Source organism: Clytia hemisphaerica, unplaced genomic scaffold, assembly GCF_902728285.1.
Source record: "Clytia hemisphaerica strain Z4C2 unplaced genomic scaffold, Clytia hemisphaerica genome assembly, whole genome shotgun sequence".
In the NCBI taxonomy this organism is placed as follows: Eukaryota; Metazoa; Cnidaria; class Hydrozoa; order Leptothecata; family Clytiidae; genus Clytia; species Clytia hemisphaerica.
Window position 1 is genome coordinate 1691841 of NW_027103994.1, and position 27075 is coordinate 1718915.

A 27075-nucleotide genomic window follows, 5' to 3' on the forward strand; every position below is an offset into this window, starting at 1 on the left:
ATCGAGATATCAAAATTTGAAATTTTTGAAAATGGGTTCTTTACACACTGTTCTTACGTTGAAATTCTATTGTTTACATCCTAAAAAACCAAAACTTGTAACTTAAATATCTAGACTTTGAAAAGTTAGGTAAAAATATTTTAAGATTTTGCTCACAAGCTAAATTATGACGTAACTTCATTCAAGATGGCGAGTTATTTTGCTTCAGATAGGGAAGACAAAGCTCTATTTAGTGTTTATATAAGATATCTGTGGTTGCAATGACATCCATCAAGCAAGATGTCTGGAGTTGTTGCAATGACTTTCTCAAGGACAAAGATTTTGACGTCATTCTTTCCTGATAATGAAACTCAGTTTTGACTAGCCTAGTGTCCACTTAAAGCTTTTGACCCGCAAAATCGAGGACGGTAAAAATACTGATTAAGCGTCGTCCTCAGTTGTCATGATCTAGCCAAGTCGAACCCTAACCGTCTCAGTCGCTGGAAAACACACATACATAGACTAGCTAAAACAAGGGGACGGGGGTTGTCTTCCATTTGTAAGGGACACGAAGATAAAAGTCAAGACCAACATGCGAGAAGGTTCTGATTCACTGATAGAGCAATGATGGTTTGAAATATTTAGATTGGTCCTTAGTAAAACCTCAAAGTATTTTTGCGTGACAATTTTCCAAAATCGAGATATCAAAATTTGAAATTTTTGAAAATGGGTTCTTTACACACTGTTCTTACGTTGAAATTCTATTGTTTTCATCCTAAAAAACCAAAACTTGTAACTTAAATATCTAGACTTTGAAAAGTTAGGTAAAAATATTTTAAGATTTTGCTCACAAGCTAAATTATGACGTAACTTCATTCAAGATGGCGAGTTATTTTGCTTCAGATAGGGAAGACAAAGCTCTATTTAGTGTTTATATAAGATATCTGTGGTTGCAATGACATCCATCAAGCAAGATGTCTGGAGTTGTTGCAATGACTTTCTCAAAGACAAAGATTTTGACGTCATTCTTTCCTGATAAAGCTTGTCTCGACGCTTTGAGGATTGATAATTGCGTTGGCTCTCGAGAAAGAACCATACCCACCAGAAATCGCAACTTAAAATGCCTTTTATATAATGTTGTTCCAACAAGAAAGACCGGGCAATCACTAACAATCGTGCAACCTTTTGATAGAAAAACATATTATAAAGCTTTTTGCACCCTCTAACTTTTATGAAATTATCAAACTTAATTTCTGAGAATGGAACTTTGTCCTGATGATATTAATGCTGTTGAAGGGGAAACCTTACTACATCTTTGATCAGATGCGTGACGTATCTTTTAAAATTGCTTACTTTTTGGTGTTTTGAAAATGTCTAGAGTTCAATTGATAAATCTGGAAGCTTTTAGCGATGTATAGGAAAACTTACAAGGCTTTTTCTTAAGCGATGCGTGATGTGCAGCAGACATTCCATTCTGGTCAACTAGGTTGACATTTTTGCATTCTTTCAATACTGCTAATAAGCCGTCATCTGTTTCTTCTGTAGAGAACCACCAAATCTGATGAAAAAAAGCAAAAACATTATTTTTGTTATGAAAGATCTTCTCAGCAAAACTTTACCAAAACTAACAGTGAAAAAAGGAATTATTTATGATTTTTTCTTGAGGTACGCAAGTGCATGAAACTTTTAGTTATGTTTTTAACATTTTTGTGCACTCTTTGGATGTTTGCTACACATTCTTTATTGATTTCTTCTTGAAAATATGTCACGGAATTTAAAGTTTCACTAACCCAGACGTTTTAGTTGATCTACCACTGTAAGAAATATTGGGAAAACCCTAGACTAAAGTTTTCTTTACAGTAAAGACACTAACCTTTCTTCCTCGTCAATTTCATCTGCTTTCGTGATTTTAATCCAAGATTTCATCGCAATCACTAGAGTAGGTGCCAGTTCATCTTTCTCCTTATTACTTGACCCTATTTCAACGTTCGCTCCATGATCCAAAAAGTCTTGTGTGTAATTGGTAGTATTCATCAGCTTGTAATGTAAAGGAGTGCGACCATGAAGATCTTTGGCATTCAAGAGTTCGCCAATTTTGGGAACATATTTGTAAAACACCTCCATAACTTCTCGGCTGATATTCTTCATAGCAAGTAAATGGAAAATGTTCATTTGTCCAAAACTGTTGTAACCTTTGAACTTTTCTTGATCTTCGTCTGATTTTTCGTAATCCAGGGAGGGTTTAGGCCACAAAGTGTATTGTAGAGCAGGCTAGTAGAAGATATAAAATTAAGAAGATTTTGATTTTGATATCACCAGCTATACTTTTATGGACCTACCTGATAATAAAATTAAACATTTTTGAGAAAATAATTTGGAAAGAGAAACTATCAACACTATTGAAAAAGAAATATTTTTAATAATAATCCACTATCAGAAAAATGCGCAGCTTAATAATAAGTCTCTAGAAAACTCAAACCAACACACTCCAGCGTGACATTTTTTTTTTTTTAATAAGGCGAAACCAATTTAATTTGTTGTTCTACGGGCCCGACCGACCCTATTTTTGCTAAAATCAAAAAATAATAATATTGAATTTCCTCTACAATATATTTTACATACTAGTTATTTGTAAGGATCAAATTTGAATGAAGCTGAAAATTAATTCAAGAAATTGAAAAAATTAATAAATCGGAATGCTTGATACACGATTTTATTTTTTTTCATCGAAGATAACAAAGTGAATTTTTGAACCAGACATTTTTTGGAAACCCTGATAAATGAAAAATTTGTTCTTATTTCACCGACCGACCGACCCATATTTTGCTAACGATCTGTCCGTAGAACAACAAATTAAATTGGTCTCGCCTAAATTAGAAAAATAATAATTTGGCTAAGAACATTGACCGGTAGGTTACAGGACACCTTGAGGAATGTCCGTGTAGCATCTAACCAGCATCTAATGAGAAAACTAACCTTGTCGTCAGGTCCCATTGCCGTCTTTTGAACCAGAATATCGGTATCAACGAAACATTCTGTCAACAAAGTTTTAACCAGTTTGGTGTACTGCGGTAGAGCTCTCTCCATCTGGTTTTTACTTGCAATGTTGTAGACGAATGATAGCAAAGGTGTGAAACCGTTATTGTCCACCTTGTTGCTGAACTCCTTGGTCAAATTACACTGATGAAAAAGAAAATAATATAAATTGATATAATTTACAGTCTCCACAGCTCGAACACGCACGGGGAATACAAATTTGTTTGATTTATAGGAATTTCGCAGTATGGAGTATAATGTTTGTATGGCATTGTTAAGGCCAGTCTCCATTTTCGCGCAAAATGAGTGAAAACTTTTTATCGTTTTTGTAAGGTCATTTGGTTGGTTGAAAAATGAAGCACTTCCTTCAACTTTTTTTTTGTTCAAGCGAAACTTTTTTATGACGTAATCTTTTCTTTAGGCAAAATAGGTTGAGGAAAAAACTGTCGTCCATTTCGCGCGAAAGTGGAGACCGGCCTTTAACTGAAGGGACCAGGAGACTTGTTCGAGTTGAGAGACATTCAAGTTGTAGAGGTTCGAGTTAAAGAGCCTTCACAGTACTTTGTTTGATTCTTTCAAAAAATCAATAATAGAGGTTTTCATGTTCTAAGTTACGTAGCCATTATGGAAGTAAACGTTCGAATCTGTAGAGGGCAATCCCTTAGGCAAAATCGAACGTTTGCTTCCATAATGGGGGAAGTTATAGAAGGTGAGAAGTGTAAGCGTGCGAAATTTTCTAGAACTTGTCGCAATATTTTTCAAGCCGTCGCGATGTTTTTAAAACTGTCGAAATGTTTTTCAAGCTGTCGCGTTGTCAAAACTGTCGCGTTTTCAGAAGTTGTCGCGAGATTTTTCAGACTGTGGCATTTCCAGAAGCTATCGCGATATTTTTCAAGCTGTCGCTGTTCAAGATTGCAACAATTTAAAAAATATCGCAACAGGTTTTTGAAATTTCCGCGCACTGACTTTTCTCGGCTTCCATAGGAAGTTACATGAAAAAAATAATTTGTGAAAGAAAGACTACGTGGGTACCTTTTTCAGAATATTATGAAACAATTGAAAAGTTTTCTTGTCCTCTGGCTCCAGCTTTCCCAACATCATGTGTAAAACATTTTGACCGTGTTTATTCTCGTACACCATCAAGTCTATGTTCGGGTCGTCCAACAAAATTTCACAGATTTTTAAGTAGGATTGGGATAAAGCGAACGTGAATAACGAATGCTTGTCTTTGCGTATACTGTTTACATCTGCCCCATGCTTGAGAAGGTTTTTCAAAAGCTCAAGTTGAGCATGGTTGTACATCTTTCCACGTTTTTCGATTCCTCGTTTGACTTTGATGTGAAAGATTTATCCTACAGAAAAGTAATACAGTATTATAACATTACATTGATTTTCTGGTAAAGATGACTCGTGAGTAGCAGATAGTGCTTACCACGGACCTTTATTGATCGAAGTTTTTTTTTGAATTGGTACCCGCAAAGAAGCCTGTGTTAAAAATTTACGTCTAAAGGCCGGTGTAACCGTAAATCTTTACTCCCCGGAAAAAATCACTCCCTCAGTTATAATTTCCCGGGAAAAAATGACCCCCGGAGTAATAATTACCTGAGAAATTATTACTCCCCCGTGGAAAAAATTACTCCCCTTCAAATTGCAAATTAATTTGCTCTAATTAGGGGGGAGTGTTATTTTCCCAGTAAATTATGACTCCCTGGTGAATTCCGACGTTTTAAAAATGTATGCATACTGTAATCCATAAACTTTATTGTTGTGGTTGCTGTAAAAGGAAACCTAGCCATAAAATCATCTACAAGTTAAAGTGACTCGTTGTTACCCCCACCCATCCCGTTGAACTGTACCCCTGGTGACGCAAGAACATTTTCATCCGTTCGGGGAAAAATCAAAGAATGCTATCCCCACTGTAGCGATTTTTTCTTCATTTTCCTGTTGAAATATTCCACTTTAATGGACCCGAATAATAGAGGGGTCCAAATATAAAAGGGGGAGGGGTCCGAAATTTCTGTAAAATATAATAGACGGGGGGGGGGAGGTTGAACAACCCCCCGGGTTCGAAATCAGTATAGTCGAGAAAGATGCCTTTTTATTAGAATTTTTATTGGGCCAAGAAAAAGCTCTACGAACAAGAATTTTTTGAATTAAATTTCAAGAATTATTTGAAAATAAAGAAAACAGTGTTGCAGTGTCAAGATGTAGCCAGGTTTTTTAAATATCTCTCAATTTTCTAACCCAAGCAAATCACACTCAAGAAAAAAGTTTAAATTCAATTTAAATGTCAAAATAACAGTAAAAGTTTCCATATTGTTTTTGTTATTTAGTCATGATAAACAGGAAAAAAAAGATTAGGAAGCCGAATGTTGATCGTGATCTATGCCAGTTTTTTGGTATACTATCAGGGGAGTAAAAATTTCCCGAAGGGAGTCATTATTTTCGCGTAAATTTATACTCCCGGAAGTAATAATTTCCTGGGAAAAGATTACTGGGGAGTAATTTTTTCCCAGTAAATAATGACTGGAGAGTATAAATTTTGGGGAGTAATATTTTACTGTGACACCGGTCTCCACTTGCGCGCGCTGCGATTGCACTTTTCGAACAGAGCTTACCCGCTATTGGTCAAAAGAAAAATGAAGCAACTCCATTGGTGCGATCCGACGTAACGTAACGGTTGGATAAAGTTGAAATGTGTTCAACTTTTTTTTCTAGGGCGCGCTACATTTTTATGACGTAATCTTTTTTCCAAGCAAAAAGGATTGAAGCCAAAAGATGCGATCGCAGCGCAGGCAAGTGGAAACCGGCCTTAACGGCGCTACATCTATAAGTATTCAAGGGAACGTAGATCTAGCGCTCTCGATACATTTGCCACGCTATTGAGTATTGCCGCCATTTAGGGTATCACTTTTCAAAAAACTCTGATCAAAAATTTTGCTGGGCCAGGATTGAATAACTTGGTCCATGGTATATAAAGATCAGTGGTGCTTACTCAAGGCCGCATCTGACTTTAGGATCTGTCTTCGTCTTGCCGTGTCCCTTATTTATATTTGTGCCTTTGTTGAATGTTGCATTTCTATTTGTGAATTTATTCCTTAATGCTTTTTTTTTGTCGATGTGCCTCCTGTTCAAGCGTTTGTTTCATTTGTGTATGTACATGTTTTTATTTTACAAGAACATAAGGCTTCGATGGCCAGAATGTTAAGAACATGTTAAGAACATTTCAAGGCTCAAGGCTTTGTGGAATCTTAAAAAACACCGAATTTCTTAGGAAAATTGACAAAAATACTCAAAAATGGCAAAAATAAGAACATATTAAGAACATTTTTAGGCTTAAAACTCAAACAGTTAAGAAAGTCCTAAGGCTTTGGATGTTCTTATAAAAAAAGCGTGTAGTGTATGGTTAAGAGAGATGAGTCAACTAAAGAAAGTGATTACTTGTGTTTTGATCCTTATATATAAGATTTTTCTAACTTTCATTGGAGCACGGAACTCAGAGTGATGCACTTTTTAAGTTTTAATGGAAGATAACTTTTAAAATATTGATATATGGCTCTGGTTCCTAACTAATCGAGCACTCTAATGGCATTGATTTACCACACTTGTTTTAATTTTCTTTAGATGTAAAATCAATCAAATGAATTTACTTTCAAAAAACATATCTCTCCAACCAAGTTATTTTGGCTTTTAAAGTGAATATTTGAGTAACATAGAAGGCAATTGTTCATCTATTTGAAATGAGAACAGTAAACCAGACATACAATATGAAGAACCACCAGGAAAGATTTTGCTCATAACAAGAGCAAATTAAATAAAACTTCAACCTTAGTGTTCTCGGCGTATCCAAGTACAGTTAACGCTCTCTAATTCGATCTTCAAGGGGAAATGGATTTTCATCGAATAAGGGAGCATCGTTTATGAGAGTTTCTTGTTGACAGGGACTTTAAATTTCATCGAATAAGGGAGTCTATCAAATAGCAGAGCGTCAAATTAGAGAGCTTCAACTGTATAAACGTTATTTTCGATATTAAACCGGTGTACACAGGCGACGGAGATGAGGTTGAGAAAACTTACCACCACATAAGCAGACAGGTCTTTGTCATAGTTTTGGTCGATGAAATGTAATACAGTTTTATTATCATCTTCCGTTTTCCCAACAGTGGCAGATGCGCCATTCTCAAGAAGAAAATCAGTCAGTGGAAAGTTCTCCTAAAATAACAAGAAATACTAATTGAATTAGGTGTCAGTACTCAAATATATTTGGACCATATTCAAACGTTACGGCTCCACATCGTTCCAAATTAAAACGTTCCATAGCACTGTGTTAACGTCAAAATTCGAAACGCCAAAAGAAAACACGTTACAAAGCAAAAGAGATCGAAAAGGCTCCATTCCACTATTTATTGCGTAGCCGAATTGCTTCGTTTTCTTGCTCTGAAACGTTCCAAAGCCAATATGAACACTCTCGATCCGTAACGAAAACCATACGGGAGCGATACGAGATCGTCTGATCATGGTCTTTATCACTATATACCTTGCAAAAATTGAACGGAGAAAACCGTCACTTTTCTTCGCCCACTTCTCCGGTTTTCCCCGATAGTATATACATATACTATGTATATACTATATTATATGGGTTTCATTATCAAAACGAAATTCCGAATCAAGTGGAAATAAATTTCAAAAAATACTACTTACGTTAGCAACTGCAGTAATTAAGGGTGTAACGCCCTCGTCACTCACTCCGTTGATATCAACGCCCGCCTTTAAGAAAAGTTCAGCGATTTTTATTGAGATGTTCATCATTTCTTTGTCAATGGTTTGATATTTCTTATAAAAGACATTGGTGTAGATCGATGATCGCGCTAGGTAATGGAACTGAAATACATAAGGAAAAACACAATAAAATGATGATCGATTTGAGTTTGATATAATATGAAGAGAATCGTAGCATGGTCATTGATTTCAGTGCCCCGAAGGAGTTATATACGATACTCCTGGATGGAAAATTGAAAATTTTTGCCGTCATTCTAAATGAGGCACAAATCTTCAGGTTTCATTTTTCTTTGCTTGAGAATGTTGAAGATTCATCTCTAGCCCGTTAAAGGCTTTAAACTCAATCATGGAGCATATAGCTACGATGTGCAAGGTTGTGAGTTCAAGGCCGAGAAATATCAAAGAATTAAAAAAAGTACTCGAGGCCTAAGTTTTATTCTAAACAAAACAGAGGAAGTTTAAGTAGAAAAATTTGAGACAAGAGTTTCAACACTTCCTCCCCGTCAACTTTTCCGAGGTTTTGCAGCTAGCAAACATTGAATGATGTTTCAACGTTCAGCTTGTACGTTATAGAAACGTAATGTACGTTAGATGAACATTGAAACAGCATTGAGTTTTATCCCTCACTTACTAAGTAAGTAAGTCTGCGATCGCAGTCGGAGGCGACCCGGAGGCGACCCGAAGGCTCCTTTTTCGATAGCTATCTTCCCGAAGGTAGGGGTAGGCGCCACTCTTTCTCCCTGGATTACTCCACTTACCCTTGATCATTTTCTTAATTGCTGAGCATTAAGCAGAGAGACATCAAGTACCATTTTTGAAATCTTTGGTACTACCCGGCTGGGGGTTGAACCCACAACCTTGCGCACCGTAGCAGGATGCTTTACCACTGCACTACGGTCCGTCACTTACCAGATTAGAACTTGAGCCATCTGTCAATTGAGGATTGGCGTGATATTTCTCTAGCAGATGTTTGACAAGTGTGTATTGTTCTTTACACAGCGTTCCAGTTAAATGTTTCATCAGGATCGTCAATCCGTTCTCGTCAACAAAATTCACATCAACACCAGCGTCTAACAATAAATCACCGATTTCAATGTAATGTTTCATTAACGCAACTGCTAAAGGTGTTGTCTAGAATGAAAATATAAAAGGAGTAAAAAATAATATATTATTGTTTTTGAGATACAGTTGCCCATCTCTAATTCGATTTTCGAGGGAAATTTGGTTTCGATCGAATAAGGGAGTTTATATAATAAGGGAGCGTCGTTTATGAGAGTTTCTTGCTGACGGGGACTTTAAATTTCATCGAATAAAGGAGCCTATCGAATAGTAGACGTCGAATTAGAGAGCGTCAACTGTATTAAAAAACAGGTTTCGTTTTTGGAAAGAATAATATAGACATTTTCATAAAATTCATCATGTATCTTGATGAATATTACATCAAATACTCGGGTTAATAAATCTCAATAACCAACTTTTACCTATTCAATATCTGCTTACTATACTATAAACAACTCAAGATTTTGAGCGGAGTCTATTATTCAATTCCGATTAAATTAAAAGTTATGCATTACCTTCCAATTATTTGGTATGTTTGCATCGGCACCACCCTCTAACAATAACTTGACACAATGATACCATCCGTAAGCGGCCGCATAATGTATCGGCGTGTTGTCAGAGCTATCTCGCGCGTCCGGGTTAACGCCGATGCGTAAGAGGTAAGCCACGATTTGACTGTGTCCGTTCATACATGCATACATAAGGGCTGTCTTATTTCGGCGCACTTTAGAGATAAGGAAATAATTAAAGTTCGCTAAATGTTTTTCAGTAGAGAATAGGATATTTATGATATTCATGACGTGATGTTTTCTACGGAAAGACCCCGGTTTTTGCCAATAGTGGCAAATTTTATACAACGTTTGTCTTCTTTTTAAATTTGTCACTACTGGCTAAAACCGGGGTATTTCCGTAGAACACATTACGTCATGAATATCAATGAATATATTTAAAAATAATCGTCTGAGTCATTTTAGCTAACATTAATATTTAGTAAGTTAATAATATTTTATAAGTTTTGAAAAATCAAAGTTAACAAGAATATTGGGCTCTTCCGGAAAATGTCCGTACATGGGGCTGGAGGATATAGTGTCCGGAAGGGGGGGGGGTAGTGGAAAATCTACAAAATTTGCCTTGTCCGGGGGTAAACTTGTCAAATGCTTGTTCAGGGGGTTACACCTGCTGTCTGGGGGGCAACAGTCACAATGTCCAGGGGGGGGTAAATTTCCAAAAAAATGTTATATCCAACACCCCTTCCATATTCAAATCTTTTCTGGAAAAGCCCATTTATAGGTTTTCGAAAATCACAGTTTCTTTTAAATTTGGTAAACCAGTATATTGTAAAAAGGTTTCCCACACAACCTTCTTGCATTTCAAATTAAAAAGAACATATAGGATCAAAGGATTTACAAAAATTCTATTTTCAGGAAGAAAAATTTATATACTTTTCAGGTCAGGTTTAGCACCATTTTCATGGAGGAATTTGACTGTTTCGTAATGTCCTTTTGCTGCAGCCAAACCAAGTGGTGTCATATTCTCTTGAACAGCACTTGATTTGATATTGACATTAGCATTATTTTCCAGCAATACCTTAATGCAGTCCTGAGAGAAGATAAAAAGTAAAAAAGATAGGAAATTTATGATCTTGGCAATAATATTGTTGCATTGGACACTGAATGTTCCGTACAGTTCAAAGATACTTTAACGGGATAAAATTTCGCAGGGACTTAATTTCGCGGCTGGCACTATTGGGTGGCAATATTTTCACGATTTTGTGACTTTTACTGTCAAATAATGCATGTTGGTTGTTGAAATACGCATTATTTGCGCTTCTTTGATGCAAGTAGCCATTGAAAAAGTAAGTATTTGATATTATTTTGAGTTTTGTTTAGAAATATTTCGCGGATGATACCCTTCCAAATTTCCATTGGGATATAATTTCGTAGATTTTCGCGGATGACACCCATTTCCGCGAAATCCGTGAAATTTAATCCCCGCGAAAGTTTATCCCATTAAAGTAGCTGAGCGACCTGGCCGTGGAACCCGGGAAAGCAATTGAAATTTGTATATCTAAGTAAAAAATCGACTCTATCGACTCTTTCCAACTCTGGAATTGTCTAATTCGAAGTCAACCCGAGATTTCTGTAAAGCCCGAAGGGCTAGAAGGAGTGCTTCAAGCTTTGCCAAGCAAAAATAAGTGAATATCGCAAATAAAATTTTGTTGCTATTGTTTTTTGATAAGCCGCGAAGCTTCTGATTGGAAATTCTATTGTAATATCGCGTAACCTCGGTAGTAACTTCCTACCGAACCACGGCACAATTTTCAGTAAAAGCACGCCATCTAGCCGTTCGAGTTTTACAGGTCTGTGTGTCAACAAGCAAAGTAAATAAAACATCGGACGAGGTTGTTAATAACTTGCTACATACGTTAAATCCACGTTTAGCTGCATGATGAAGAGCAGTGAATGTTTTCTTGTCTTTAGCGTTGATGTTGATCTTAGGTTTCATTGGTGTGTTTGCTTCGTCAGTTTTATCTACAACAAACAAAGGTAACTTATTTCTTAAGAACAAACACTGTGCGAATGTGAAAATTTGAATCGTCAAAAAATGAAGACGTTACAAAAGCAAAACAGATCCAATCGGTTTCACTCCACTATCTTCATCTGAACAGAACTGCTCCGAAACGTTCCAAAATCAGTATGAACACTCTCGATCCGTAACAAAAATCATACCGGAGCTATACGAAACCGTAACGTCTGAACATGGTCTGTATGTACCTTTTTCACTAGTAGTTTCATCTTCTTCATCCTCACCATCATCACTATCTTCATTCTGAGCCACTTTGCAACTCATCAGAACTGCAATGTTTTCCACACGGTTGCATTTGACAGCAATGATGAGTGGTGTCAATTTTTGCCCGTTCGGGATGGTCACGTCAGCTCCCCTGAAGGACGTAAAGGGAAGAACAGAAGATTTTAAGAGATAACATTTTAGTCATTTTCAGGCACTTTTAAAAGCAAGACAATCGCACGTTTAGATTCTTATGGGAAATACATGGAATGACCCCTACAACCAAAATCTTCCTGAATAAGGCTGGGGGCTGGATTTTTTTTTAATTTCCAAAGGGACCTAACTTTTATACAGTAAGGTCTGGGGGCTGGGGAACTATATTTTATATCTTGCTTTTATCTACATAACAATCAATCATTATTCTTTTTAATTATAACAAGCTAGATGCTGAATGGACCTACCTGATGATGAAAGTTAGATAGCAATGCAAGGAGAAAAATGAAAAAAATCAGTCAGAAAACATAGCGTTTAGCGAAAATGCATAACGCAAGAAATTCATCATTGATTGATGGTGGGGGGAGAGGGAAGGGTTGTAGGGAAAAAATAAATAGAAAGTTCTGGTCGAAATCAGTTTTATTGACAATTGAATCATGCTTGATGGTGAGCATTGTTATCGATAATGTTTTTGTGTGAAAAACATAGAAATATGAGGAAAAAACCCAATGAAAATGGCGATTTCTGGAATTTTCAACCGGAAAAAAATTTTTCTCAAAAATCGAACTCGGCCATGTATGCATTGCACATACGCATCTTTCTGCAAAAAATCAGAAAAAAATAAAAATAAAAATTCGAGGAAATGTAAAAAAAAACCGTTTTTCCGGCATATTTCCGGCATATTTCCGGCATTTTAGGCCGGAAAAAAGTGTTTTTCGAAAATCGGGCTCCATCACATTTTAGATATTGTCATATTGCGTCAGTGTGCAAAATTTCATAAAAAAATATAAAGGACAGCTCGAGAAATTCAAGAAATACTGTCTTTCCGGCGAAAATAGGTTGTTCCGGCAACTTTTAAAAAAGTTCCGGCTTCAAAAATCAATTTTATTGAAAATTGAAACATGCTTGATAGTGGGCATTGCTATTAAAAATGTTTTTGAATGAAAAAACAACCAATTATAAGGAAAATGTCCAATGAAAATCTAGAAAAACGGCGATTTCCGGCATATTTCAGGCATTTTCCGCCGGAAAAATTTTTTTTCTCAAAAATCAGACTCGGCCATGTTTTGGGCATTGTTAATAAGCATCTTTGAGCAAAAAATCAGAAAAAACTAATGATAAAATCTCGAGAAAATGCCAAAAATCCAGTTTTTCCGGTATATTTCCGGCATTTTCGGCCGGAAATGAATTTTTTTAGAAAATTGGGCTTCGTCACAATTTAGGTATTGACATTTTGCATCAGTGTGCAAAATTTCATGAAAAAATATAAAGTACAGCTCAAGAAATTCAAGAAATACTGTTTTTCCGGCGAAAATCGGCTGTTCCGGCGATTTTTAGAAAGTTCCGGCTTCAAAAATTAGTTTTATTGACAATTGAATCATGCTTGATCGTGGACATTGCTATTATAATGTTTTTGTATGAAAAAACAACGAAATATAAGGAAAAAGTCCAATGAAAATCTGCAAAAACGGCGATTTCCGGCATATTTCCGGCATTTTCGACCGGAAAAGATTTTTTCTCAAAAATTGGACTCGGCCAAGTTTTGGGCATTGCTAATACGCATCTTTGTGCAAAAAATCAGAAAAATCTAATGATGAAATCTTGAGAAAATGCCAAAAAACCGGTTTTTCCGGCATATTTCCGGCATTTTTGGCCGGAAATGATTTTTTTTCGAAAATCGGGCTCCGTCACATTTTGGGCATTGCCATTTTGCATCATTGTGCCAAAAATCAGAAAAAACTAATGAGCCAATCCTGAGAAAAACTGGTAACAGACGGACGGACGAACGGACGGACGAACGGACGAACGGACAGAGGTTAATTTATAGGACCTCCAGGTAGGTCCAAAAATACAATGTATAGCAATGTGCCCTCCCGGTTATTACCATAATGGCTTTATGGCAACTCCTGAACTTGTAAAATAAAAATAAAAATATACAATTATTTCATTTCTTGACATATACAGAAAAACACGTCAAGTCACAGGGGGTACCAATCACAGGGGGTAACTAAAATTCTGGGGGGGGGGTACCTATTTTCTTAGGGGGGACCTAAACCCCTGGTTCATGCCATGTTTATATCAAAGCCAGAGAATTATGGATTATTATATCATACCACCTGCTACCGTCTATCAAACCTAGACCTTTAAGGAATGGGGACCATCAAAGCCACTAGAGGACTATGAATTACATATCATACGACCTGCTACCGTTAAAAAAAGCTATCAACCCTAGACTTCCTTAAAGGAATTGATTTTTTGACGAGAACTACTAATGATGTTAATAAGACTTAAAAACGTCGAGTTTCATTTTAAAACATTTGAAACTTTAAAACTTTCTGATTTTTATTAACACGGCAAAAAAATAATCCATAGCAAACCTTGAAATGAGGAGTTTCAATGGTTCAGGGCCTGAACAAGCAGCAGCATAATGAATAAGTCTGTTCGCCGCGTTGTCTGACATATTGATGTCATCATGAACATTCAACACTTCTTGAAGGTATTTGGCGTTAGGATTGATACAAGCGCAAAACATCGGTGCAATCTGCTCGTAATTAAATACGAAAATATGAATAATTTCAATATCTTAAATCTTTAATGTAATATTTATTTTAAAAGAAGCGCTAAAAGCGAAAGTCATGAACCAAGTGAACAATTCAATAAAAAAAGCCTGGATATAACCAAAAAGTGATCATATACACTTGTATTCTAAACGACACACCGTGATGATCAAACAAAGTTAATTTTTTGTAGAAAACATCCCCAACAACTGCTTATTTTTTTCCTGAAATAACCACCGACGTTAATATACCCTGCACCAAGTTATTCAATCTCAGCCAAGCAAAATCTTTGATCGGAGTTAAATTCGTACTCTATTGGCAGTACTAATCAATAGCGGTGTAAACGCATCGAGAGCGCTAGATTTACTTTTCCTTGAATACTTATGACGATGTAGCCTGTTAGATGTTAATTTCAACACTGCACAATGGCTTCTTCGCGGGAAACACTTTTAAAAAATCCGATCAAAGATGGCGGATAAAGCTTGGTCTATAAAGGGTATATAAAGGTCAGTGGGAAAAACCAGACAAAATATCAAATGGTTGATAAATCATAGAAAAAGTACTTACAGAAAAAGAGACATGGGTTTTCTTGGTAACCGACGCAGCCTTGAAAGATGGCAGTTTCTCTTTTGTGAAATTCAACAAATTATCATGAAGGAAATTGAAACCGTATCCATCCTTCTTGATTGCAATTTTGACAATTTCACCAGCCATCTCTCGATTACCAGTTTGAACAGCTTCATAAAAATGGTCAATCAATAAGCTAGGTTCCTGGAAAAAAAACTGATACAATCAATTACAGGGTCTTTCAGAAAAAAACCGCACCCCTAGAATTTTTGAAGTTTCTTTTTTTCTGTTTACTTTTTTTCAAACTTCTGATTCTTGATAAATGTTTACGGTATAACTTTCAAATTTCACACATAGGCTTTAAATTTATTAAGAAAAAATGTTCACAGTGATACGATGAATAGAAAAAAAGTTACACTAAAAAATATAAGGGTGTGGTTTCTTTTTAATCACCCTGTATTAGCGAGGCAATTTAAAAGAGGCATGAAATTCTATGAAAAACACAATGTCTAAACGTAGGCTGCTGACATTCAGCAACGATTTTCTACTTTTCCGTAGAGGTCTGCGTCTGCGACTCAAATACTCCATAAGGGATTAATTGTAATAAGTCATACCCTGTCAAAAGCCTTCAAATGTTTCTTCACGAAATCAAAAGAGATATTCTTCTTGATACAAAAGGAAACAGCGTAACGATGATCGGTATAACTTTGAACTTCATCCGCCAGAAAAGCGTTGTTTCCTTCTCGGTTGCCACGGCTGACAGTAACTTCACGCACTGCATGTCCAAACATTTTATAATCACCCCTGAAAACAAAAAAAAAAGTTTGCTTTATCATAAAGAAAATATTACACTAAGTAGAAACCATTGCAATGGTAACAAGTCTTGTTCTTAGTAATTCATATGCACCATTGCAATGTCTTCTAACATTACATCAAGGACCAAACAGCTGATTGGTTATAAGTGACGTAAAATCAGTCAATTCATGATATGCACTATTGCAATGTCTTCCACGGACCCAACAGCTAATTGGTTGAAAGTGACGTATTGAGAGATTTTACGTCACTTACAACCAATCAGCTGTTGGGTCCGTGGAAGACATTACAATGGTGCATATCATGGATACGTCACTTTTAACAAATCAGCTGTTGGGTCCGTGGAAGACATTGCAATACCTTATTGGAACTAATTTTCGCAGGTTTTAATTTTAGCGTTTTTCGCGGTTTTTCGTCAAAATCGCGAAAATTTGATCCCGCGAAATATTTTGAGAGTTGAAAACCGCGAAAATTAATTTCCGCGAAATACAATTTTTTCCCAATTTTATCGAAAAATTTGAAAAATCCCTAGGAAAATGAAATAAATTTGTCCAAAAAAGGGCAAAACCGCGAAAATTAAAACCCGCAAAAATTAAAACCCGCGAAAATTCCATAATGGAAAAAACCGCGAAAATTAAAACCCGCGAAATGCAATTTTTCGGATATTTTTTTTCGACCGCGAAAATTAATTCCCGCGAAAATTAGTTCCAATAAGTGCATATCATAAATTTCAAATTTTTAAAAGCATGATTTTGGAGCAATTGTTTTGCTTGACCCAATCACCACGCTCAAAATCTTATTTAATTTTCATCCTAAATCTGGATGAAACACTAAAACTTGGGCAGACTCTCTTACGAAGCCATGGACTTTAGCTTAAGATTGCATATCAGAATTTTTTCAAAATTGACACCCAACGTTGTTTCATGGACGTTATGAACCCCATGGACGTTAGATATTGCTCAAAAGCTTTGGTGAGCAGATTGAAACGCCTTTTAGTAGCTTATGAGGAAAAGTAACTTTCAATTCAATTCATGATATGCACCACTGCAATGTCTTCTGCCATTACATCACGGACCCAACAGCTGATTGGTTGTAAGTGACGTAAAATCGGTCAATACGTCACTTTGAACCAATCAGCTATTGGGTGGAATGGAAGACATTGCAATGGTGCATATCATGAATAAGACATTTTCAATCAAAAGGTCGGCTCTCAAAGCAAGGCTAACGATAAATTAGGATCCTAATCGCTACATCAAACGTAAGTTAGAGCTTTGAAGAAAAGTGAACTTAGAATAAATAAACCCTCATGGTGAAGTGTTATTTCTGAATGTCGAAAAATATGCATTATACCCAATATATTTTAAAAATCCTTACTTTCCTGTATCTTTTCTGCTCAAGTCGACAGTTTTTGGTTTGGCAGTAACTTCACCTCTATCTTTTAACATCAGTTTGCAATAGTCCAAGTTCTCTTGAAGCAAGGCATACTTGTAAGCTGAACGTGATATTTGAGGGCTACGTTGCTGGAATAAAGTATAACAATTCTTTCCATCCTTGTGCAAAGCTTCCAATAAAGCATCATCGTTGGTAATAACAGCTTTAATAGCCTGTCGCTCGATGGACAGAGGAACCGTGCTGTCCTTGGAGTATGTTGGGTCTTGCTCCAATAAATTGATGTCAGGATTTGGGATAAGCTTGTTACCCCGCTTTGCTGACTTTGTAGAGCCATTTGGTGCTTTTGGTGTTTTCTTTGAAGTTGATTTCTTTCTTGATTTCTTTTTGGTTGGAGCTTCTGAAAATTTAAAGTAAATATTATTCAAATGACAACATCAAGCACGAAAACTCATTTTGCAAATTAGAAGTGATTACTATATGTCATGACCAGAAAAGGGGTTCCTTTTTTATACCGGACAATACAATACTCTAAAAGTAAAATGGCTTAAAAAACTGAGAGAGCCTTTTAATCATTACTCCCTCTATTCATGATATGCACCATCGCCATTACATCACGGACCCAATAGCTGATTTGTTGTACAAATGACGTAAAATCAGTCAATACGTCACTTTCAACCAATCAGCTGTTGGGTCACGTAGAAGACATTGCAATGGTGCATATCATGAATTCTGCATTCTTAAAATAGCTTAACAATTATTGCGTTCCACTTAAAACTAAACCTAACCTAACAAAATGGAGACCTCTTCAGACAGTTTTATGAAGAAAAAACCAAGTAAAAATTATAATTACTTCAAGAGTGCTTATTGATTCATGATTCATACAGAAAGTCTTATGCCAGCCCAATAGAACAAGATGCAGATCTCATACAGGCTGCTTTTTAAGAAAAGATCAGTTCAAATTCTCAGAAAAAATACCTTCATTTTCCCCAGCACTTTCATCATCTCCAGCAGCACCATCGACATCGTCATCATCATCACCAGAAAAATGTTCTCCTTCGTTTGTCAACGTTTCTTTCAACAAACTTTTGGTGTTTTTCAACGTTTTGGGTGTGATGTAATACAGCCCTGGTTCGTCTGTCACTTCTTTGACACCAACATGAGAAATGATCGACGCTTTGTAAATAGTGTCATCGTATGAAACCTAACATAAAATTTTGACAACAACTTTAGATTTAGAAACAGGACAAGTACTGATGATGACTGGCTTCTCCTCTGCCACAGGTTCTGCATTGAGCCGTCTAGGAGCCGTCAACCTACGGAGTTTGATTTCCAGGAGAAGTTTTAATAGATATTTACTGAACAAAGGTTATTAAATGTTTATATACAAACTAAGCTCTATAACTTCAAAACTAAAATGGCCCACGAAAGTACAATAAATCAACCTTGCTTTTTAAAGTACGACTCATTTAATTGAAAACATTCTGGATATGCAAGGACCTCTCTTTCTTCCAATACAACTCTTCCAAATAACACATAAAACTATCATACCACATATCACAGACATTTCGACTTTGTCTTGAAATATAACTACAGTACATCAGCAAAGACTTACCTTGTATCTATTTGTACCAACTTGATCAAACCATGCTATGTTGATTTCTTCATTAGTAGATTCAGGTACATCATCCAGAATGCGACATAAATAAAAATCTTTCCCTGGTGCACGAACCGTTACGCAATCTTCCGCAAAATATTCAAACTCTTGGTACTCTTCTTTGACCTCAACTTCTTTTCCTGAAAATTTGAAATTCAATGAAAACTTTTTAAAAGCATCACAATGATTTTACTTTTGTTTTAAAGATTCACCCCAGACTTGAAATAAAACATTCCGTATAAGAGCCCTAAAAAGTTATTAGAATTATTCAAACCTAGACAGGGTGTCTAAGGATTTTTTTTCGGGATTTTCAAGGTTTTCAAGGTTTTTTTGGTCCTTTTTAAGTGGTTTTTCAAGGTTTTTTGGCAAAAACTTTGGCATTTTTCAAGGTTTTTTGATACTCAGTTGATATGGCTCTTTACAGGAATTTTTTTTTTCAGAGTGGTAGGTGGAAGAAAAGTAGAGGACGGCAAAAAAAAATTATTCGCTTTTGGTGCCCGGGGAATTACTTCCACAGTTAAATTCCTACCTCCCTCTCGAGAACAATACCACAAAAAGAAATACTCCAGCTTCCTAGGCTTTCAACTGTAGAAATAAAGGAAATAAAGAATTAGAAGCAAAACCAATTGTTTACAGTAACCGAGGAGGCGCAACCTTTGTTTGCGCTGACGAGAGAAAATTTTGATTTTGACCCTTTCAAATGGCTAAAAAACGCCTTCTTTTTGATTTTGTTTTTTACAAAAATCAATTGCCAAAAGAGTTGTTTTAAGGAATCCTCGAAATTTTATTGATGAACAGCCATTATTCCAAGACGTCCTGAACCGATTTAAAAATTGGGGAACAGCCAATTTCTTAGGGCTCATGCATAGGAAAATTAGTGACAAAAACTCAGCTAATGATATAAGAATAAATGTTGCATTCGTTGCAACAGAATCGCAACAGAAACAGGGAAATATGGAATTCTCTAAATGTTATAAAGGTTTAGCGCTGCAGGCAATTTTTTACTTATTCTTACTTTTCGAATGACTGGATAGTGCTTTTCAAGGTTTTTAACAATTTTTCAAGGTTTTCAAGGTTTTTCCCAGAAAATTGATAGTTTTCAAGGTTTTCAAGGTTGGGTGATTCATTTTCAAGGTTTTCAAGGTTTTCAAGGTTTTCAAGGTCCCGTAGACACCCTGCTAGAACAAACAATATCAACCATAAAAAAATCAGTTCCCTTTAACTATCAAACTTCCTTATTATGTTATACCTCTTCTCTTCATAGATGCCAGTCGACTAGACAAACGAAAGAGGGTTGATTGCGGTTGTTTTTCACCCTCTGCATCTTCCATTTCAGTGTCTGTGTCAGCATATGCATCGTCATCATCGACAGGCTTCTTAGTTTGTTCAATTTGAAATGCAACTTTTGAGTTGGATGAACCTTCCTCACTTTTTGACAATTTTCTTTTAGGCATGGTGATAAATGATGCACATGGATCTCAAACCTGAAAAAAATACATACATCCATGAATTAAACTATCGAATGGGTAAGGGTGTCTAAGGACATAAAATGTCATAGATACAAAAAACTAATGTTTTCCAAGCTCCTTTTTTTATGAAAGAGGAGAAAGCTGAAATTATAACGCCTGCAGATTTGTGGTATTTTCCTTGATTCCAAAATTGAGGTGGATAAAACATCAAAGGATGAAAAGATTGATCGTAGTGAATAGTACTAACATTGTTCTTAGAATTTTTTCTGGAGATCTTGCTTGATTTATATCTTTAAATAGGTGACTTAAGGCTGAAGAGATGTCATTATTTAAGAACTTATGGATAAGTTTAGTACATAATTCTAGTTTAAAGAGTTTATCAGTGTTAAAAGGGTTAAATTTACTGCCCTCAGAGGGACATACATGATCTATATTTAGCACATTTTAAGATTGATTCATTTATCACATTTAAGCTATTAGTATTTGTAACCCCAAAGCAATTTGGAGTACATTAAAAATGAGACCGGTCTTGGTGAGGTCGTGCTCCTGCCGCTTTCGGACTGGTTAATTGTGCACCTAAAAGCTGAAAATGGCTGAGAAGACCACACGATACAGAATGGTCCGTGCGGACAAAATGCGAAATAAAGCAGACGATGGTGCGGTCCCACCGTTTGTTTATTTTCTTTTGGTTGCCGTATGAATTTCAGTCTCTAGTTCAAACAAGAAAAACAACAACAAAAAAATGTCTGCACCATGACCACACTGGATACCGCACTTATTCTAATGGTACTCTTTAGTGACCAATCAAGTGTGTTTGAAAGGAATTTTTAGGAAAGATTTTTGGATAATTTCTGGTCAATAAAAAGGTATCATTTTACCGCATGGTAATCATTTCATCGACCTGTCCACACTAAGACCGGTCTCATTTTTTATGTACTCCAAATCGTTTGGTGGGTCACAATTAGGAGAACCCCGTAAAGGTAATGCAATAAAATAGATGGGAATTAACTAGGCTAAAGTATAATGATATAATATTCTTTCTTGGAAGAAACCATACGGTATTATACAGTCATAGAGAGTCAAGAGAATCCCTCAATTGCAGTATAATTCAATTGCAATTGCGCTATAAGCATCGCTTTTACATTTTTTATATACCGCAATTGTAGTATATAAAAGAAACAGAATTCATGATTCAAGGAGAAAACAGGCAATTTTTGTACATAATTGATCATATCTTTTTAACGCATAGACAAAATATTTTTTCCGTAGTTCAGATTCTTTTAACAAAGACAAGCTTCTTCTCATATGATTTTTTACAGTCGATGTTTGTTTATCTTTGTTGACTAGCGGTATAATATCTACCCCTTTTAAGCCTTTGTAGGCTACAGTAACCACAAATGAAAACTACTGCAATTGCAGTATACCACAATTGAAGGATTTCACTGACTGATACACCTAATTCTTCATGCAAAAATTACAAGTTTGCAAAAAAACGAAGATCTTTCAAATTCAGTATGTGAATAGAGCAGTAAGAAATACAACCTTAGTATTTTCCCTTATTTTGCAAAAGTTATAGGAATGAAAATAAAGGGATATAATGATAATTGAATATCCACTGATGATCTGCGGCAAATATCGTAAAGCCAAAATTGCTTCGCCTACTCCTCGCTTGAGAAAATGATTGGTAGATTAATGTTTTTCACCCACGCGGGGGCTCCTGGGGCATTCTACAAGCGTTCTCGTCTCAATCCTCGGACCGCACTAAAATGGCAGACTTAGCTGTGACAGATCATTTTGATGGAAATTGTTGGAATGTTTACAAGGCTCTTGACAGAAAATCCTTTGTTTTATTGTCCTTGGTTGCTGCACAGACGACTGCAGGCGACTGAGGTTCGATTCGCACTTGCAGTGGATCACTTGACAAGTGAATATGAACCTTCACACACCGGGTCAACCCATGCCATGCGAAGAGAATTGGGTACTAGTCAGTTCAAGGTGCTGACGGGGCGCTATCGTCAACTGCTCTAACATGGGACAGCCATTCGGCCACCATTTCACGAAACCTCCAAAGTCATTAATTAACATAACCACGAATCATAGATAGCAAACAATGTAAATACGCTACCCTCACCATGTCAAAAGGAACAAATCTTTGCAACAGGAAACGCGTAAATGCGATCGCGCGCATTCGCACAAGCGTCCAAACACAGATATAAAAAGTCTGTTCTTCCGTGGAAAATTGTGAGGTCTGTTATCGACACTCTGTAACTTAAACATGTCAATCAATCGTGCACAATGGAAAAAAAGTACCTAGAGAAAAACCACACAAAAAATGGCGTCAAAATCCAAGCAGTGTGAGTGTGATTAAATTGTTAATTACTTCTTCGAATTGTACTTTTAAAATGCTTTAAAAATACATTTGGTTTTGATTATGGGATGGTGAAAGTTTGATTGATAAACTTGGTTGAAGTATCAAAACAAACTTGTCAAAGAGATTTAAACAGTAAGTGAAAATACAGTCCAAAAATCAACCATCCCAAGATTTGACCAATCGTGCCAAGTTATAGCAGTTGACGACAATTGAAAGCGTCTATAGTTGCGAAAATGGGCCCCAAAGCCTCCTGCGATAAACCAAATAAAAATAGAAATTGCCGTTATTAATTTTGTTAGATCAAACATATCGATGTTTGTAATAGCCTGGGTATCCAGACTCAAAAATTCAGAAAAAAATCTCTTACCTCAACATACAAAGTTTCTAACATTATAGAGTCTGGTGCAACTAAAAAAGTCTGGTACAGTTTGTTTGATACCGTCCACTGCTCTAACTTGGGACTGATGTCTGACAAAACATGGGACGGCAATTCGGCCACTATTTCACCGGACCTCCAAAGTAATTTGATTTGAGTTAATGCAACGGGGTATTAAAAAATACATGATTTCTCTTTCGTACCGAGTAAGCTTTTAAATCAAAATATGAATAAAATCCGTAGTGCAACACATGCCAATGTCTGGAACGAAAAAGACCAAACTAGTGACAAAACGATGGAGCGTTTGACGTCACTCGCGCAGCAAGTTACACATTCGTTAATTTGTTAATCTCATCGAGTGATAGGTGGTTAGGCGGCGGCACTTCTCTAATTCTCCAATCGGCGTCTGGTCATTTTGAATGAAAACAAAAAAGTTAAAAAGGGCGCGCTATCAGTTAGTCACACTAGGAAATCAAGGTTTCAGAAAAAACAACATCAGTCATCTACAGGATGTATTTGCAACAACAAGGATAAGAGTTACCTGAATCAAGTTTGCAAGACAATTAATTAAAATTTGAAAATTTGAAACAAAATATAACGTGCAGCCAGAATCAATCAACCAACCAAAATTTGTCAATTCCCGAGACAGCGCTTCGATTTTTTAGGCCTTGTTTATACGCTAAAGTAAAAACAATTCTGCACATGTAAATGGGTTAGTGTTTGAGGTCCGGCAAAATTTCCGGGAAATAGCCTATCCGGCAGTGCGCGGATCTAGGCGGGTTCCGTCTCCCCCGTAGATCTTTTTCATGGGAAGTTGATCTTCTTATTTTAGTTCTCAAGGTTGGCTTGACTGACATTTTTTCATCTATGGCTCAAAGTTTAGGCAATTTCTCATAGTTTTTGAGAATGTTAATTTCATTAAAAAGCGCCGGGTTATTTTTTCATGAATCCCTTTAACAGTCAGGAAAAATTGCCTTATTAGGAGACACCTCCTGATTAGGAGACGTCTCCTGATTAGGAGACATGTAGGTCGCTTGATTAGGAGACCCGTCTCCTAATAAGGAGACATAAAACTTTGATCTCAATTTTAAGGGCTTTAGGCTTTTCCGCGCATTTTGAAACTAGTTTTAATGGAAAGTGCAGCCTCGAATTGGTAAAGTTTTAAAAAAATTATCAAAATTTCTCGGTGCAATCGATCACAATCCTAATATAAAGCACTACAAGGAAGCCCCTCTTGATTTTTTTTCATGTCCGCCATTTTTCTTTTTGAGACGTATTTGTTCAGAAGACAGATTCTTACTTCTGATTGGTTCTTATGGATTATTAGAATTGTGATTGATTCCACCGGTGGATTTTTCTGAAAATCACCATATGGAATCAATTTTTTGTGCTCTTTCCAATGGGAGCAACAAAATTATGCGCAGTTTCTTCGTTCACAAGATAATTACACCTGTCTCCTAATTAGGAGACGTGAACCTCCTGATTAGGAGTTTGCAGCATTAATCTTTTATACGCATTTCGGCAGGACACTAGTGTGACTAACTGGCTATCAGTGAAAGGTTATCGTGACATGTTATGACAGAAAGTATGATTGATAAACTTGGTGGAGTTATCAAAACAAATTTGTTGTCAAAGAGATTTAAAAGTAAGTGAAAATACAGATCAACAGTCCCATCATGTTTCAACCAATACTGCCTGTGAGTGATCCCTTGTTGACAGACCTCACACACTGACCCATTTACATGTGCGGAATTATTTTTACTTTAGCGTATAAACAAGGCCTTAAAAATCGAAGCGCTGTCTCTGGAATTGAATGACAAAATTTTGGTTGGTTCATATTCTGGCTGCTGCACGTTCGCAATCTGTCATTTTGTCTCATTTTAAGTTTTCAAGTTTTAATTGATTGTCTTGGGATCTTGAACTTGATTCAGGTAACTCTCATCCTTTAGATGACTGATGTTGTTTTTTCTGAAAGCTTGATTTCCTAGTGTGACTAACTGCCAGGCAGACACACATAATTAACTTACCATAAAACCTCTTTTACAAACTCAAAAAACTTTCAAATCTACTCTAAACTACATCAAAACATTAGTCACATTTATAAAGGCTCCTTTCCAGTAGCCATTTTGTTTAGAATGAACATTTTAATTTGTTTATCTTTTTTTGCAATGTCCGCTTTTTCAATAAATTATGCACGTGCATAGAAAAATGTGAAAAATCCCACAGAAATTCTGATCAGTGACTTGGCACATAGGCCAATTAGATGCACTTGCATATGCAGGGACAAATATCCCTGCAGGCGAGTTAGTTGGACCAGTAAACCAGAGACAAGATTATCTAAAAAACTAGACGGTGAAATAGTTTAAGGTCTGGGATATCCTAACCTGATAACAGATGTTCATAATTTTCTTACCCGCACGGTAAACCTCTACCAGTGGATACCCCTTAAAACCTACAAAAAAAAGTGGTACGCTGCTACACCAGATAGAGATAAGCTACATAGCTGAAACTCTTTTTAGTGAAAGTCTATTGTATATGATCCTCTTCCCTGGCCATGGTTTTAGGTTTAAACAATTTGTTTATTTTTTTTAGCAATTCTAAAAAGAGCAAAATATTATGTCTTCTACCCCTTAAACCCACAAAACAGTTTTTCGTTAATAAATTTTCATCAAAAAGTTATTTTGACCTCAATTTTTTTCAAGATTCTTTCAAGTAATGTTTGTTATATAGTTTTGGCTCAATTTAGTAATTGTATTTGTTTTAAGGCACCCAAAAATTCAAAAAAACCCTTAAAAACTACACTCTTACCCCTTTAAAAACTACAAATTGTCACAGGCGTTTATGACTCACGTAGTAAAGATGTTGGATTTTGGTTGGAAAATTTCCTTTATGTAGTTCATTAACATGCTAGGATTTCATTGCTAAGTGGATAGTTAAATTTTTAAGGAATTTATGCCCATTTTACATTTATATGTATGTTTATTTAGGAAAAAAATACATAAATTACAATGGTTAAACCAGAATTCAAATTACAAGTTAAGAAAAGGCTGTTAGGTGTATCTGGCAAGCCCAATTGTAAAGCAGAGGCTATTGTAAAGAGAAAGAATATAAATCAGAAGGAACTTCAAATAGAGGAGGCAGTCAACTGGTGCAAAGAAAATAGGAGAAAAGGTCATTCAGCATTGAAAACTGGCATGTTTCCTCTGATTAAAGACAGAAGCACCATTGATCGCCGCCTGAACGGAAACAAAGTGAACAGCAAAAAAGAGCATCTTCGGGTTTTGACACCAGCTGAAGAAAGATCAAGTCGAGTTTGTGTGAAAAACAAAAACAGATGTCATCAAGGGGTATCCAGAAAAGAAGTGACGACGCTCATCCAAACAACCAACAACCCCTACATCCATGTCCAAACTTGCAAAATCAAAACATAAATATGGAACTGCAGAGTATTGGAAGTTTATGTGCACGCAATATCAGGAAATTCTCAAGGATGGATATGAAAGAGGCTTGCAATTAGAAAAAATTCCTGGACTTCTGACTGTTAAGAGGGTTAAGCCCAAGGAGTTAAATAAAATAAAAAATACTCGAGTTACCAATGTTCATGGCTCAATGGAAGCTCAAGATATAAATTGAGCAAGGTTGAAGCTATTGAGAAGGAAAAGAAGGAGAGGAAAGCACAAAAGGAGGAGAGGCATCAACAGAGAAATAATCAAAAGGAACTGTTTTTCAAATGCATAACAAAGTCCATGTGTAAAGGTGTTTGTGCGGCTATTGGGCTAAAGCAATGCCCAGTCTGCAGTGAGGTTAAGAAGTCTGTTTGCGGTAAAGCAGCCTGTCATATCAATGGGTTGAAACCAGTCATGATCTTAGTTAACTCAAAGTCAAAGACTGGTGATTATGATGATTATGATGATTATGATGATGATGCTTATGATGATTTTGATGATGGTGATGAAGAGAGTGAATGTGAAGGGGACGAAGGTGACAAAATTAATGAAGACGAGGGAAATGAATCAGAATAG

General features: G+C 36.2%; 3 protein-coding genes across 3 annotated transcripts in view; 1 reads left to right on the forward strand and 2 right to left on the reverse strand.

The window, feature by feature from the left end:
- LOC136811296 (poly [ADP-ribose] polymerase tankyrase-like) overlaps positions 1-4155 on the reverse strand; it is a 29051-nt gene extending 24896 nt beyond the window's left edge. Inside the window, exons 1-4 of the mRNA XM_067067913.1 lie at positions 4048-4155; positions 2956-3159; positions 1915-2250; positions 1408-1537 (exon numbers count right to left, since the gene is read on the reverse strand). Coding sequence (XP_066924014.1) covers positions 1408-1537; positions 1915-2250; positions 2956-3159; positions 4048-4155 — 778 coding nt within the window. The remainder of the gene's footprint in view (positions 1-1407; positions 1538-1914; positions 2251-2955; positions 3160-4047) is intronic.
- Positions 4156-4185: 30 nt separating this feature from the next.
- Positions 4186-22646, reverse strand: LOC136811299 (poly [ADP-ribose] polymerase tankyrase-like). Its single transcript, XM_067067914.1, has 16 exons — positions 22617-22646; positions 20087-20321; positions 18796-18977; positions 18159-18384; positions 17166-17580; positions 15593-15782; positions 14979-15182; positions 14232-14395; positions 11628-11794; positions 11278-11384; positions 10296-10452; positions 9369-9577; positions 8704-8925; positions 7717-7896; positions 7093-7227; positions 4186-4367 (listed from the first exon to the last, which is right to left on the reverse strand). The coding sequence occupies exons 2-16, from the start codon at positions 20289-20291 to the stop codon at positions 4287-4289; spliced, it is 2844 nt and encodes a 947-aa protein (XP_066924015.1). The 5' UTR covers positions 20292-20321; positions 22617-22646; the 3' UTR covers positions 4186-4286.
- A 3415-nt stretch (positions 22647-26061) lies between these two features.
- On the forward strand, positions 26062-27075 carry LOC136811300 (uncharacterized). Its single transcript, XM_067067915.1, has 2 exons — positions 26062-26364; positions 26692-27075. The coding sequence occupies exons 1-2, from the start codon at positions 26062-26064 to the stop codon at positions 27073-27075; spliced, it is 687 nt and encodes a 228-aa protein (XP_066924016.1).

Excerpts from the sequence above, each read along its gene's own strand:
- LOC136811299 (XM_067067914.1), bottom strand. The coding sequence starts at position 20,291 with ATGCCTAAAAGAAAATTGTCAAAAAGTGAGGAAGGTTCATCCAACTCA. Across the intron at positions 14,396-14,978 it reads AAACCCATGTCTCTTTTTCT|ATTGCACCGATGTTTTGCGC; the intron begins GTAAGTACTTTT and ends AATTACGAGCAG. Across the intron at positions 7,228-7,716 it reads TAATTACTGCAGTTGCTAAC|GAGAACTTTCCACTGACTGA; the intron begins GTAAGTAGTATT and ends TTGTTATTTTAG.
- LOC136811300 (XM_067067915.1), top strand. The coding sequence starts at position 26,062 with ATGGTTAAACCAGAATTCAAATTACAAGTTAAGAAAAGGCTGTTAGGT. Across the intron at positions 26,365-26,691 it reads CTGAAGAAAGATCAAGTCGA|GTTGAAGCTATTGAGAAGGA; the intron begins GTTTGTGTGAAA and ends AAATTGAGCAAG.